At 40.5% G+C, this 16,126-nt stretch overlaps 1 protein-coding gene across 6 annotated transcripts in view; it reads right to left on the reverse strand.

Moving 5' to 3' along the window:
- The window catches only part of THSD7B (thrombospondin type 1 domain containing 7B), a 370,445-nt gene that overhangs the window by 195,359 nt on the left and 158,960 nt on the right, over positions 1 to 16,126 (reverse strand). For 5 of the 6 annotated variants that reach the window (XM_042808460.1, XM_042808457.1, XM_042808459.1 and 2 more), the window contains 2 exons: positions 10,963 to 11,214; positions 3,459 to 3,628 (listed from right to left, as the gene is read on the reverse strand). In XM_042808460.1, coding sequence (XP_042664394.1) covers positions 3,459 to 3,628; positions 10,963 to 11,214 — 422 coding nt within the window. Of the gene's footprint in view, positions 1 to 3,458; positions 3,629 to 10,962; positions 11,215 to 14,410; positions 14,518 to 16,126 lie in introns of those variants that run through there. The other variant, XM_042808462.1, reaches the window with a different exon arrangement.

Raw genomic sequence — 16,126 nt, forward strand, 5'->3', positions numbered from 1 at the left:
GGCCTTCAGAAGAGAAGGTAAAAAATTCCTGAGGAAGAAGATTAAATGTAGGAGCCTTATATGTTTATTAACTCTTTGAACATAAACACAGACACCATTCCCAGACTCTAAGAAGAATTTTAATTCCCATATTATTGAGCTTCTTTACTGTGATTGAGAGGACAGTTGTATTGCCAAACAAGGGGAGAGATTTCATAAACTGATCACTGCATATTCTTCTGTATTTTTGCCACATGTCTTTTTTGTTGATACTCTGGGGATTGTTAGTTAGTGATGTTTGCCCAGATTAATTAAAATTTATTGTGGGGAAAATGTAATGTGGGAAAACACATTTCAGATAACATTTTATAAAACCAAGTGTCACAAAAATCTCATCTCAATCCAGAAAAACCCACTTACAAAAGAGAAGAAAATATGTTTCCCATGTTAGCAAAGTTTGGCTTTGAAAATAAGTTGAAGGTCTGCATTTCTGCTTTATTTAAAAGAGATTCCGTAAACATGAACAGATTTACATTTAAAAAGAGGCACAAAGAAAGGTAATCACCACTGTATCTACAGGTTGTTCCAGACACAGGACATCCAGGAAAAGGGATCAGGACGTATCCAGAGATGAAGGGCAGAAAGAGCAGATCAGAGATGTACCATAAGTAGCTTGTTTGCATATTCTATGTTACTTTTTGTGCAAGATTTGTCTCCTCCTTAAAAGCAACATAATTTCAAACCTGTAGATTTGCTGCTTCCATCTCTGGTATCAAAAGAATAATGATAAACTTGAAGTATTAGATGACCACCTCTGTGAAAATTAAGCACTATAAATTTAAAACTACTTAAAGTTAATTATGCTAAAGTTCAGTCTAAATTAACAAAAGCCTCACAACTGCGTGGAGATGTAGATTCCTTGGACAGAATAGCTAACATTAAAAACAACACATTCTCTTACCTGAGGTACATTGGCTTACCTACATACACAGCAATACAGATATCAGAATGACAACATTTCACACATTTCCCAAGCGTTCGCTGACAGCTTCACCTAGATCTAAGAGTCTCACAATGTGAGAATATTACAAAGGACTTCAAATATTGGAAGACCTGCTGCCTCCAAATACTCATCACCCATGTGAAAAGTATGGACTTCCTCCTTAAGGCCTAAAAAATATATATAACTTCCCTTGGATCGAAACAGGGATTTCTTAGTTAGGTCACCTCTTGGGGGAGAAAGATATGAAATCTTATTGATGCATTTCTGAAAGTAATACCTGAGCGAAAGTTTTCCATTTCTAGTATCTTAAAGATGGAATTTTATAATCAAAATACAGAAAGCTTTCAGCAGACTTAACCTTCTGAATAACTGATATATAGAGACTCAATAAAACAAGGGCTCCCTTTCTAAATACACACATTTTAATAAAAGAAATAGATGGGAAGAATAAGCAAATTAATAATGGGAGAGATATCCTTGGGGGATAAAAGAGCTTTGAGTAATATGTATAAATACATCACAGATGGTACCTGTCTCCAACTAGGATTCAACATATTTTATCCAAGAACGCTGTTGGAGAGGCCATGGGACAAAATCTTCTTTCACATATGTCATTGGGCCCAGGTCCAAATACTCACTGGAAGTAACCAGAAGAATAACAACTGTGATGGATGGTAATATCCTATTAGACTCGCTTGTTTGATTCCTGAATGATCACTTTAAGGACACTCAAGAGGTGAAGAAAGAAAAATTACTGTACTTTTGATGGTAGCGATTAGACTTTATATTTGCTTATACATAGAAGGATTAATTTCCTCATCATCTTCTCATCACTGAAAAAAATGGTACAGTAAAATGTGAGATGCCCTAGTGATGAATAAAAGTATTCTATCGGTTCAGATTGCCAGAAAAGAGGCCAGAAAATATGTCATTCCTTATTTATTCAAAGAACAAAAATTGATCAGCTAGTAAATGAGACACAGTGAATATTACTGGATAGGGAGAGATAACAGGGACAGCTTTCCCTCTTTCTATTTGCATGTGACTATGTCTATAGTAGATGGGGTTCTCACTTTCTAAGGACTACTGCAAATCTGCACTGCTGCCTTGGAACAGCAGTAATAATTTATACCTTGTACAATTGCTCTGCACATTTGTTTTTTTCAGTTGTCTATATGAAATTTATTAAAAAAAAAAAAAAAAAAAAAGGGTTAGAACTGTAAAAACAAGGAAGAGGTATCCCAGTGTTTTCTTTTTGTTGAGGGGAGGGCTTACAATTTTTAAGTTGAACTGAACTTTGAACAAGGGAAAAACCTGCAGGTGATCACACACTGGATATATAGCACAATACTGTTGCAAATTATGCTGGTGTAAGGGTTTCAGATGCACTCCTCTAGTCTTTTTGAGTAATTCACAATACTGAAAAAGAAGTGTGAATGAAGTCAGTTATAGCTTGCTGCTCACCAACTTGGCATACAGTGGCTGCATGGACCACAGAAGTGGTCAGAAGGATGAAGGCAGTCAAGAAATGTTACACACCTCATCAACAACACTTTTCTTACTTCGAAAGTCACGTGCATCACACACTTGGTCAGAACAACAGAGCGGGGTTTGTGTTGGGAGAGCAAAGTAATGCCAGAAGTTTGGGTGAGGTGAAGCAGCAACTATGCAAGGACTGAGTAGAGATTAAAACAGGTCTGGTTTTCTCTAATCTCAGAGTTTGCGTGGGATGCTAGGACACACTGGGTGTCCAGGAAACATTTGCTTTGCCTTTGTAAGTAAATAAATCTAAGATATGATATTGTGTTCTTATTATCTTACATCTCTGCTCAAAAACATATTCTGCAAGAGCACTACATAGAGTAAATAAAACAGCCTAAGATGAATTATTCATCGTGCATCTGTATCCACTCATTATTCTTCTAAAAGAAATATAACTCACTCCCAGAGTCCAACAACTGTCTGTCTGCTCAGAAGTTGTGACAATATTATTTTTGCTTTCCCCTTCAAATCACAAGAAAGATTGTGTATCAATCTGGAGCAGAGGCTAAAGCCAAATCCAGAATGGAGTGTGACATCTTTTTTTATACTCTAAACCGGGACTAAAACCACAGATAAATGTATTCAGCTACCAAGGGGCTAAGCTACCTGATATACAAGAGAGGGAGAAAACTCAATTCCAAGCAAAATTTAGCTCCTTCATCCTTTGAAACCCTCCCTTCACAAGTAACCTACAGAACTGGCAGCAATTTACCCCAGAAGGCTGTGGCTCCTGGCAGTTCCTCAGGACCCTAAGGACCATGCCCTCCTGCTCCCTCTAATGCTAACACCTCCCTGTGTAAGCATAGATACAATGAGGGCATCAGCTTGCCCAAGTCTACTAATGATTGCATGCTATTTACTTTTTTTCTTTCCCCTGTTTCTCTTACTGAGATCTACTTGGACCAGAAATTTCAGAACGACCCTACGCACGTACTTTCCTTCAGTCGGTGCAACCCAAGTTCCACGGTGATTTGGACACAGTAGACCTCCCGGGTTTGTATGCCACCTCCACACAGGCCTACGTGCTTGTGGTGGCGAGGGTCCTCCTGGTCAAGGAGGAGAGACACTTGGCAAGCTTTCCATTCAGAAGTCCTCCAGGCAAACCTTTGGAAATAAAAGAGAGCAGGTAAAACAATAGTTTTTGAAAGGTTATGGGTGAGAGACTGGTACTTTATTAGATGACAAAATACAATTGGTTTAATCTTTATAGCAGCACTTCCCTACGGAAACAGGGAATGTTTTGAAACATTCTGAATGCTAAATTTACAAAGGTTAAGTATTTGCTATTTGTCTGGAGTACTTGTATAAAACTTTTCACATAGCACTAATCTCCAAAGCATTCTGAAACACTAAATCATCCTGACAGCACCTTTGAGCAGGGTGCAAAAAAGGAATGAATATTAAGAGGCTTGATTAAGTGAGTAGACTAGTTTTCAAACATGTGCCTCAAACCACTAACCCACCCCTCTCTGCCAAGAGCTGAACTCTGAAATGTACTTGACAGCTAAAACCCTACAGACGTCATCGGAGCTCCAAGCACCAGGCAGCTTTTCTACAGGTGACAGCTTTATAAACACTTAGGGTACTACTAATTTCTTCAAGGGATTGGCTAAAGTAACTCAGTTCTCTCACTTGGAGTTTCCAGAAGAGCTGTGACGCACAGCAAGCTCTAGATAAAAACACCTTCATTCTATATTCAGTTCACACCTATAGAGCATTAATGGTTTTCAAGGAAGGATAATGTTCTTGGGCACAGATATGCGAATGCTGTGCAGACAATAACCACTGGTACGTACCAGCTTAAATGCCAGGAAGAACTTATTAAAACTATAGGGCAAACAGCATCATGTATCAGTGGAAAGCAAAAGTTATCTCCCCATCATGTTTGAAAATGTAAAGCATATTTCTAATACAACAGTTTTCACAGGCATAATTCATTTTGATTCACAGGTCACAGTATCAGTGGAGTAAATAAGAGCCCAAAGTCTTTCTTCGCTTCCTGAACGCAAATCTTAGACAATACTGGTTTTATAACCAATCTGTTCACACTTCTGTTGCTTTATTTCTTTGCTCCTCTAGATTTCATAGTTTACTTTTCCCCTACAATCTTCGGGTTTTGTGTAATGTAAACTATGTAAGATAATTTCCTTCTTTTACCCTCAAGACAAATGCTCTCTCCTCTTACAGTGGATCCACGGTTGTTAAAACTACATATGTTTGTTACTTTGCTGGCTGATCACTGTAAACTCAAGCGTAATGGGACGCCTCTGCAGAAAAAGTCTTCCACATTGTAATTCTGTGTTCTCCACAGCCAGTATCTGTTCGTGACGACAGCTACGGTAAGGAAACATGCATCTCAAAATTATACAAAAAATAAATATACTAGTTTGCCAGAACACACATCAATGTTCTCTTAACATCTTATGTTGTAAATATTAGCATAAGAATGATTTTTAGCCACAAAGCATTTATGAATTTTGTAATATACTCATAGAAAACGTTTGTGAATACTGCCAATTACTTTTAATTTACACAGGTACTTTTCAGATGAGCTGTCATGCTCTCTTAAATAATATACAGTTATCATGTTCAAATTTGGATACACTCACAGGGTTTTATTACCAACAGAGAAAACAATTAAGAATACACTTTTCAAATGACAAGCATGAAATACTTGAACTCCCACAACTTATAAAGTACAGCCATGATTTCTTTTTCTTCTGATAGTTCCTTCTGGAAATTCCTAATCACATTTCTTGGCCTGCAATGTTAAATGCAATCTTCCTCTTATCATGAAGGCAATGAAAAGGGCTCTTCATCAAATACCACATGAAGAAGATTCCTCCTCCACACCACTTCAGGACACTGTGCTCTTCAGGTCTACACTTTCAGAATTAGAAGCTTAAATATAGAACACGCATATCTTTCCGTGGCCATGGAAATAGTTGTTTTAGGGAAGTATTTTTTAAAACAGTAACTGACTAAAGAAAAACTGATTATCAACATCTGGCTTAGGTATTCAGCTGTGAACTCTGGATCCTAAAGACTCATTTCCAGAGGTGTGAGCTCCTGCTTTTCCTATTCAGCATGAGCTGTGAGAGTTATCACCTATGAAAATTAGGCCATCGGTGATTAAAATTATGCAAAATAACTAAATCTGAGCTCAGAGTTAATTAAACTTTATCAGCCCCCGAATCTAAAAAAAAATTAAAAACAATCCCTTTAGATATTTTCACAGAGTAACTGGATACTGTGCTCCACCGCAGAGCAGTCCAATGAGCAGCTATCAGGTGCTCCAGCCAGCGCCTGCTCTGCTGTGAGCAACTTAAAGCCTCGACCCCATCAGCACATTCTGCTTTTTTCCCAGCTGGACATACTCTCAGCTGTCCAGAGTTTTCCGGTAACAAATCCTGACCCCCAAGCATTAGCTCTTTAAAAGGTACACATTTTCATGGCCATTAACAAGCCCACTACACTAGAAACATTTCCAAGAGATTGCTATCCCACTGTGTGGGAAACCTAATGCAAGACCTTTTCAGACAGACACAGTGACCTCGGACAGTTTTGTGGCAGATTCTTTGCAGGGTCTTAAGCAGCGTGGCTGATACTTGGTATTAGTTTCCCAATCTGTGGGCTACACTAAAGACAATGAGAATTAACATTACTTAACAAAGAGAAACTGACTGCATAATCTCTAGTTACATGTACTCCAAAGCTTGTTAATAGCCATTAGCAAAATGAGATTGCACGCTGACAAATACTCAGGGTGTTTTGTAACTTTGGCAACCTCAAGCCAGTACTTGCAAATTGCTACCAATATCCACAGTGGGTTTACCACAGGACTGTAATTTCTCCAATTTCATGAGGATGACCAAAACCACCAGTGACAGTAGGGACATTCTGTTGTTGGAGCAGATCGTACCAGAAATGCAGTGTACCAGTGTTAAGCCAAGGGACAACACCATCCAGCCACCCCGTTCACCGTGCCCAGAGGGTGAAGTGTCTGATAACTCAGGAAGTGGAAGGGACATTATACATTTGGATCCAAGTTGGTCAGCTCCAGTGTACTCTTGCGATCCCTAAGCCAAAACCTGTCAATGACATCAATCTCAAATCTCAATAGATTTAACATCTCATTTTAACTCCTACCAATACCTAGTTAGACTGATGCAAACTCAGTACTGTTGCAGTCCTAGCTGTGACCCATGTTTATCTACAGACCTTGCTATAGCTAAAAAAATCTCAGCCTTTCCCTTTGGCTTCCCAATAGGCTTGTTCCAGTTTTTGACAATACTGTTTGAGTTACAGGAGGTCTAGCTACTTCAAAGATTGACAGACCCCATTGCTGACGGTTAGAGTCAGCTAGATAACATCCCAAATGGAGATCTCCAGAATCCGCAGAGCGTTATATCCATTTGCTTAAGAAAATGGGCAAGCAAGAACTGCTAGTTTAGAAACAATAGTGTGTGCTTGAGGTATCTAGGAGGGAACTTGGCTGATAAAGCGGAACAGCTTTTCACATCATAAACTCTGAATTTCCCTGCTAAACAGCCAGCTGAGGACGCAGAAGGGCAGGTCCCACACATTTCTGTAGGATCAAGGCAAAGCGTGCTCTCGGACTGTGACACTTAACCGTGGCCTCAGGAGAAGTGTCCAGCCTGGAGCTGGAGAACTGAAGCTTCACCGCGGAAGGTTCCTGATCCGAGGGGAGGCAACAAAGCTGCCCAGCTGAGTGGAGGTCCTTGCTGCGCACCCGAGAGTGGCAAAGGTCAAAAGGCTGGAGGCTAGTATTGCTACAAGTCTCAAAGAATAATTGCAGCAGCCTACCAACACCATTCACTGCATTTCCTTCCAAGTCTTCACACTAATGCCTTATCTTTAATTGGGGCACATAATGGGCCTCATTTAGAAAGTGATATCATCACACCTATATCTCAGCAGTAACCTGAAGCCTTTTAAAAAATCAGGTCTTAAAACTTTCCCATTTTCCAACATTTAACTTCTGAAAAGCTTTGAATTTCCAACAAAGCAGAGAGTTTTTTTTTTCTAAATCCCTGTCTCGTAACATAGCAACCACAAGCAAAATGAAAGATTTAAAGACATAATCATAATTCTGGAAAATCTGTCTATTCCCAGTGAACATGAAAGTTACACATCAGGGATAAAAATGATATAATACATTGTTTTAAAACTGATGACTCAGTGACAGGTATGCAGCAAAAAAGTGCTCAACATTTTTCCGATTTATAGTAACCTCTTGTTTTCTTTAGTCTATAGGACTTATGCTTTTAGCACTTACACGAGTTTTATACCCGTATATACCCATTCACTTTAACTGAACTATCCCAAATTTATATCACAATAAAAGAAAGTAGAATCACCTCCTATGTATTTAAGCTTTTTAAGCACTTAATCTAATCCCTTCAGAACAAATAACCAAAAGTAAAACAAAGCACAAAGCTCCAGAGCCCTACATGCAGTTAAAGTGTTTTATTTTCTTGCATTTAAACTATTGATTAAAGAAGTTATTGTAAACTTCAGCCATAAAATTAAAAGGCCTTCCCATTTAACATCAAATTTACACTAATTGCCATGTACCTGTGACGGGACCTTTAACTTGTAGCCTTGCCATGGACATAGAGGTAATACTTAACATAGCAGTTTTGAAGATTAAGGTATTTTTTTCACCTCTGGGTTCTTTTAGGAGGATGGAATGTAACTCCACCCATCTCCCCCTGCTCAATACAACTCTGCAAGTGCTACCTCTTGAGCTGCTGATTTTGTGCTGGTGGAATGTAGTCCACGATATGTACCTTCATTCAGTCATGGGGTGCTCTCTGTCCTTGCATTAAAAAAATAGCCTACAGTCCCCTTCCTTCTCCTGCTCAGAGACTTGCTCTCTTTCTGGTCTATGTCCTCACCCATCTTCTCTGCTGTGCCTGGAGTGTACTTTGGAAAATCCTTGCCCAAAGAAAGGCTACTTGTCCTAAAATGAACCAAAAAATAGCAAAGAGCAGATTTCCAGGAACTGGGAAAGTAAATAGGACTCTCACCTTAAAAGGTTTTAAAACTAATCCGATTAGGCAAACGAAAGCCAGAAAGAAAGAATGAGCGGTCTGTGGTAAGACCAGACAAATGAAGGAGAGAGCCTTTTATTTCTGCTACTGAATCTCCCTAAATTCATCATCATCTTGTAAGGGGAAGAAAGAAAAGATAACTGTTTGGTAAGCCTCAGCAAAGCCACAGATGAGGTGGCATATATTTAAGGGGAAAAAAAGCATAATCTTTCTAGGTATTACACTGCAAAGAGAATATGCTCAAATAAGGAGAATAGGAGCATCAAAGACTTCTTATATTATTTTAGGGATTAGCACTACATCCCTCTATGGCTGAAAGCTACTTCTTTCCAATCTAAAGTACTTCGAGTATCTCAGTCACCAATTCCCAAAGACCAACACCAAATCACCCGGCTGTAAACTGTAACATGAACCAGTAACATCCTTTACCAGCTGCTGACACTTAAATAACATACTTTAAAACACTTGACTTCTGTTCATTAATACAAAATTCTGGGCCCCACAGCCTTATGCCTGGAAGACCCACAGCCCATACTGCAACACGATAGCTTTTCATTCCTGTTTGTTTCTGCAATATTGAACGGCCAAATCAAAGTCTACTAATTGGGGGCTACTGTAAAATTCTCCTCAACACTGCATCATGTGAGAACTTCATAGCCTACCCCCTGCATTTTGAGGTATTACATCCCTAGAAATAACAATTAGCTAAATACCAGAGTTGTGGTTTGTTTTTTTTTTTCTTTTGCGCAATATTTTTAATTAAGTAGATCTATTAACCTGTAAAACTAATGTTATTTTTCTGGGCTAGCTCGTTAGGCAGTTTTTCCTAGCTCATGCAGATGCTTCGCTGGAGGTGTTGCCTGAAGGACTGAAGGTGTGCAGGTATGGCAGGATGGGGAAGGTGTAAGCGTTTATAGGCTCATGAAAACCTGGGCATAGCAACGATACATGGAAAGAGCAACATGTTTCCTTCTATAGCAAGAATGGTACTTCCAGAAAATTATCAGTGTTATGCAGGTTCTCACCTTTTGGGCTCTCCTGGCTCTACACCAAGCCCCTACAATCATTTGCACTTTAATACAGTGCAATGTCAAAAATTAGAAGTGAGAAACTAGGGCAGATGCATGCCTGTTCACGCCCTGATTAACCTCCAGCTGGTCTACCCCAATCAGGTGTCACCTGCACCCACGCTCCTATACAAAATCAGCAAGACAATGTGTTAATCTGTTGTCTTTGAAACTGATGTACATTTGGAGCAAAAAATCACTCTCTAAGAGCCTTTTCATAGGATGTAATCAAGCAACAGAATTTTTTTTTTTTTTTTATACTTCCTCTCTTCTGCTAGCAGGGCGCATAAAAATGATCAGCATTTGATTTTGAATGAACCTAACGATATGGAGACACTTTCACGGGTTATTCCTTCCTAAGTAAATGTATCTTGCAAAGGCTTTATCAAAGGTTTTGGCAGTATCTGGTAAAGCCTCAGAAACTCATGACTTGAGCACTAAATAGACCTCCTATTAAACACACTCATTCACAGACAGGGAGATTTGTCTGCATACATATAACATTTTGTCAATCTTGAAGCATTTTACAGTCAATCTCAGAACATGTCACCTGAAAAATTAAGCTGTATTTTAGTTTCTTTGCTAAGCAAACTAGCAACCCCCTATGCTAGCCTGGCCAAGCATAACAGCATGGATTTGCAGACCAGAAAGGCAAGATCCTCACCTTTTGCCAGAACAAAGGTTGCCATAAACCAAGCAAGCACTCAGGGACTGCAAAGTATCCTATTCCAAGAAGTACCCAGAGGGAAGCTGAGTAGGGTCCAAGCTAATACTTCTGATCAGTTCCCACTTTCCTCAAACAGGACTGGTATTTTTTTATGGGGAGATGAATGGGTATTGTTAAATCTTATGTAAAAATTACAGTTTCAAAGCCAATAAAAGCACAGCCACGGAGACCTGCCCAGTCTCTGTGAAGCTGAGGAAATTCTCAGAAACAGCAATCAGTCTGAAAGCCCCTTTAGAGAACAAGATTATCTGCTCTCATTTTTTAAAATGTGAAAATATAAACTGTAGTGGGTGTAGTTTAAAATAATTTCTATATACAAGTGTAATTATTGTAATTGCAATAATGATAATAGCAACAATTACAAGAATATTACTAACAATAAATAATACTGCTAATCATAGTTAACAATGATCAAATCAATGATCTCTCAGACACAGAAAGAAAGCATGACATGCGACTCTCCCCACGCACAAAACACTGAGCAAGGAAGATTTGCTTTGCACAAGGCAAGTCATCAAAAAGGGGCTTCGTTACTTCGAAAAACGGGGCTAAAAGCACTCGCTGTACCTGGGGCAAGGCTGCAGCAGCTCTCTCCCTCCCGCGCTGCACGCTTCCCTCTCTTCCAGCTCCGGGCATCGCTTCCCGGCGCCCACCGCCACGCTCCGCACGCCGCGGCGCCGGCTCCGAACGCCCGGGGCGAGGTCTCCCCAGCCGCAGGTCCGCGAGCAGGAGCTCCATGCAGACCACTCGGACGTTTCGCAGTCTTTGGGGAGGACACAGGACTTGAAGGTCAAAGGGACGGGATCTTGCACGCAGAGGCTGCGATAGGAACACAGTAAAACAGCTGAGGAGGTCTTGCTTAATAAATTTTGATTTTTTTTTTTTTTTTTTTTATTTTATTTTTTCAAGCCAAACCCCTGAAGAAGAAATCCATGGTCATCTGCGGTAAATCAGAAGACCTGCATCAACATCAATACAATGAATGTAAGAGGAGCTGTCATGCACTGCACATAAAACATTTTCAGGGAGCTCTGGGTGCAATCTTGCATGCCGAGCAGTCTGCAGATAATATACTTCATTTATTTCAAGTTAAAACAGATGCGAAAGTCACTATATTTGCTCCTGTGCAGTTAGAATTTCACGGTTTATCCAGGATAGAAAATAAAAGCCAAGACCAAGAGAAATTCTGTCACTGGTAAGCATTCCCACCACCCCAGGCACATGAGTAGCTGTCTGCCACCCACCCATCCATCCAGGTGTCAGCACGTCCTGCTGAGCAATTCTGCTCTATTCAAAAATAATTAGTCACACACTAATAAGAAAGGTATTGGTTCTGTGAGGCTGTTATCAAACAAATGCTGTCAAACAAAGTCAGAGTGTTTCCAAATCTGACAAACCAACAGAGACCGAGGAATGCTGTAACTGTGGCTGCATTTTGGGACTCAATCACTCCTGCTGACATTAGGACATGATCCTCATCCATTCTGTAACACATCAAGACACCATACAAGGCCAAATACAACAGAAAACCAAATTTTAAGAGCTGTCTGCTGTTGATGTTTGGTATCGAGCTACAAAGTCCCAGAATAAAGTTTTTAAGAGTTCCAAAGTGTCAATGGCTTTTCACAATATAGAAAATGTAGCAAATACTTCTGGGAGAAGACAAATCTCCAGACTAAGGCCACTGCCCTTCCTTGCTCCTTCACTTCTGTCTCAGCCAGCTGATGACCCTCCTGTCCAGCACGTACTGGGAGGGACCCTGCAGAGCACGGCTGTCACTGCTCCACCTCACCCTGGACGGAGGTCAACTAGAGAGTCACCACTCTTCTCCCAAAATGGGAGAAAAACTATTCTTGTCTCTCAAAAACCTTTGATAACGGAGGTAACAGAGTGGGAAATCATATACTGAGAGAGGACCGCGGTACATACAAGAAAAGACATCACCGGAGCACCACAAAGGATGGGATGGGGCAAAAAAAAGATGAGACCTAGAAAGAAAGAGACACCAGGAAAAAAGGAACCAAGATTTTCTGGCTTCTGCCTAGTGTTATATGGATGATGCAAACTCGCCCCTGAAATTAAGACCATACATGAACTCTGTGTGAACTCTCTCTAAATTTGTCTTCTCCAGCCCCCAGTTGCTCACGGTCAGGCTTTTGCCAACTGTAAGGAGCAAATACAGGACACTTAAAAAGTGTGAAATCCAGAGCTGCTGCCAGGGAGCCAGCTATTACCTCACTTGGTATTACTTATAGCACAGTTTGACTAACCTAACTTTCTCTGAAGAAAATAGACTGGGGCAATCATTTCGGGATTGCAGGGCAGTCTCATAAGGGGAGCAGAGAAGATAAAGGACATTCACTTGCTTCTCCTCCAGTCTAGAAATTGTTCCCATTTTCACAAAGGTCAGTAGGAATATTCCCACTGATACCTGATCAAGTTTGACTAGACCCTCAACTACCAGCAAAATACAGCAGTTAGTGGCTTAAATTTATACTTCAAACTAAAAAAAAAAAGAAAAAAAGAAAAAGCTTAACAACTTTTTGTCTCAGTTTCTTTACCCAGAATAAAACTTATAAAACTTATTAATCGCACAAGTGCTGTGAGGATGAATTTACTGGGGTTTATTTTAACAACTTCATAAATTAGAAACAGCCTGTGATACAGCCCCCTCAAAATAAAATTATTCTTGGTTACAACTCAAAAAGATGTCTCACTCTTCTAATACATGTCAAATGCAACTGATTGCAAAGCTGTCTCTGGTACAAAATGTCAATACTATTGAACCAAGGACTGAAAAATAATAATCATTATATCTATATTTACTAACTCAGGGATTTTGAGTCGTGTTTAGAACATTAGGTTAGGTGGAGTTACAGGAACGGTAACTTCATTTACTTTTTAACACTTTTCCAACAGTTATCAGATGAGCCATCCATGCCACAACATACAAGAAACAGGAATTCCTGATTTTGAATAGGTAAAATAGTAGCACAAACAAATCACTGACCTAACTGATGGTACTAGAAAACCTAGAGTTTATCTAAGAACACAGCATGGAGGGTAACTGATCTCACATTTTAGAGTGATCAAAATTTTGCATTCAGATATCAGTATGAAAACCCAAATCTATTTTTGGAGTTGCGCCATCTCAAAGGAGATTTAAGTCTTGCCTGATCTTTACTGAAATACCAAACAAAATGAAGTCTTTAGAAATCTGCTTTGGGGTCTTCTTTAAAATTAATATTGCTAACCCCAATTCTTAGCGAGACGATACCTACAATACCTCTTCTAATGGATTCAAACCTGTGCCAACACTCGGGCCACCAAAGACATCTCTGCCCAGCAATCATCCTTGCTATTTGCAAAAGATTTTGAAGTATGCAAAGACTGAATAGCTGTTTCTTGCCCTGAAAATCCCTCCACTGCTCCTACTATAAAAGGCTAAAGAGATAACTTCGTTGACCTTAAGGTGAACAAGATGCCGAGCTGGCAATTTCCATCCTTCTGCTCACTTAGATGTTTTCAAGGGAGAATTACATGCAACTGCCTAAGAGAAAGCAAATCTAATTAACTTGCACCTACTCATTCAGAGCCTCAAAGTCAAATTAATTGTGACACCAAGCAACACAAAGACAAATGTAAAAACATGGTTTTCCATAAAACTGAGACATAGCCTTTCATGTCGCAGATGTATTTAGGACAATCTCACACAGCTAAAGCCCAGATGTGAGACACTTGCCAGTCTGAGGCTGCAAACCGGGCGTGTAATTTGCGCTGCTGTGGCTGTATCCCAACCGGAAGGGAGAGGAAGGAGGTCTTGGGGATGGGAGATACTACGTAAGACCTGTTTTTAAACGAACTTACCACATATTAAGCTATCAGGTTAGATCTTCCTCTTGGGACTCAATCTAATAATTGTGACACAGTAAGGTACTTATGTGATTGATGCTTTTTTCTATATTACACGCTTGGATAGCTACTGTAAAACTACAGGAATTGTTTCACAACGTACCTTACATTGCCTGTGGTGTAAAATGGATCCATTAGTTAGCAGATAACAGCAGCATGAAGCCTAACTCACTCAAGTGGCAGAGAGCCCTCTCATTCTCCTGTGCACTGAAGGGGAATAAACTGCATACAAAAAAAAAAAAAAAAACACTAAACCAAAGGAAACCTACCCATGCCTCTTTTACACTCACATAGTCCTGCAGTAAGAAGAGGAGGGGGAAAAGCTGCCCTGTGTGCCACTCCTACAAGTGCAGCTCCACATCCCCTGGGGCTGTGCGATGGCAAGCTGCAGCCAACGGAGCAGCAGCGCTGCTCGTCTCCTCCACCTCCAGCCACGCTCCTCCCCAGGAGAGACAGTAATTGTGTGGCCCCGGGGCTGAACCACACCGCCTTCCTGTTCTGGACAAAAAGTAACTCACCAAAAAAAGGTAGATTTTCCAGCAGCTCAGCGCATCTGTGCTACATGCCTTACAGTCACACAGTCACCGCATCCACCACAACGAAATGAGTCACAACGCGCCTATCAGCGGGAAAAAGGAGCGAGACCGTCCAGCAGCAGTGCATCGTTAAATCAGGTTGGGCACAGTGCAGAAATTATCCCTGGTTTCCTTTCCCAGCCATATCAATGCATTCAGAATGAAAGGTGAATGCATTTCCTTGCATTAGAGGATGAGGCAGGTGGTTATAGCCGAACCTTTTATACTGAAAGGATCATCTCCAAATAATTGGACGCATTAAGAAGCCATCACCATGCCCATGCTGCTGGTAGGGAAGGCAGCTCCAGGAGGACGGGGCACCCCTCCACAGCCGGGCTGTCCCCCACCAGCTTGGGAAGGCTCCTGAGGTGGGCCAAACCTGGTCACGGGACGCACGCTCAAATCCACACAGTACAATGCACGAAAATCCAGAAGTGAGCTAAGATACACTGATAATAACACATTTTCTTTTGTTCCCTTTTTCTAAAATCATCTCCTACTCTGTATTCAATGATCCAAGCTTATAGGCTGTTGGAATAAATAAACACTACCTGCTTTTTGCACTTGGCTAATATTATTAAGGTCTAATAATGGACACAGTCTTGTCATGTTTCTAACAGCATCCAAATACTTTTTCCCCTCAGGAAACTGGCAATTAATGTTAACAGGCATGCTCAATCTGTGCAGCAGAGGCTCCTCTGGCAGAAGAAACACCAGCCCCTTCTGCAGCGGAGTGGTAAGGAAGATAGGGAATATTTGCCTGCCATATAACTGGCCAAAGGGAAAGGGAGCTGGGAGACCTGTCATCCAAACAAACAGGGGGCTTTGGTGCCTAAGATGTCTGGTTTGGTGCTTCCAAAGCTTAATGCACCAGGTCTTCTGTTTCAATTAAAAATAAATGCTGATTTACATTTGCGCTACCTAGGCAGATATTGAAAACTTAGGGCTACAGATGCTGCTGGCTTTCAGCACAATTTGGAAACAAGAAAAAAGCCCAATTATTATTGGGCACTATGTCATGTCTAAAATGTTACTTATTGAAATTAAAAAAGCAGTCACTGTTCCTTTGTTTCACGTGCTTTTAATAAAAGCAAAGGCAATGAGAGACAAAACTTTGTAAAAGAACAACAGAAAATAAAATCTCCTTCTTATCCAATAGATCGGGGATTTGTTTTCAAGCCTGAGCACTGAGGCTTGATTCCTACATCTGCTGGGAGGAATGTGAACACACATCTCCTCTCCCA

The sequence above is a fragment of the Tyto alba genome, unplaced genomic scaffold (assembly GCF_018691265.1).
Source record: "Tyto alba isolate M040663 unplaced genomic scaffold, T.alba_DEE_v4.0 Super-Scaffold_7, whole genome shotgun sequence".
NCBI classification, from domain to species: Eukaryota; Metazoa; Chordata; class Aves; order Strigiformes; family Tytonidae; genus Tyto; species Tyto alba.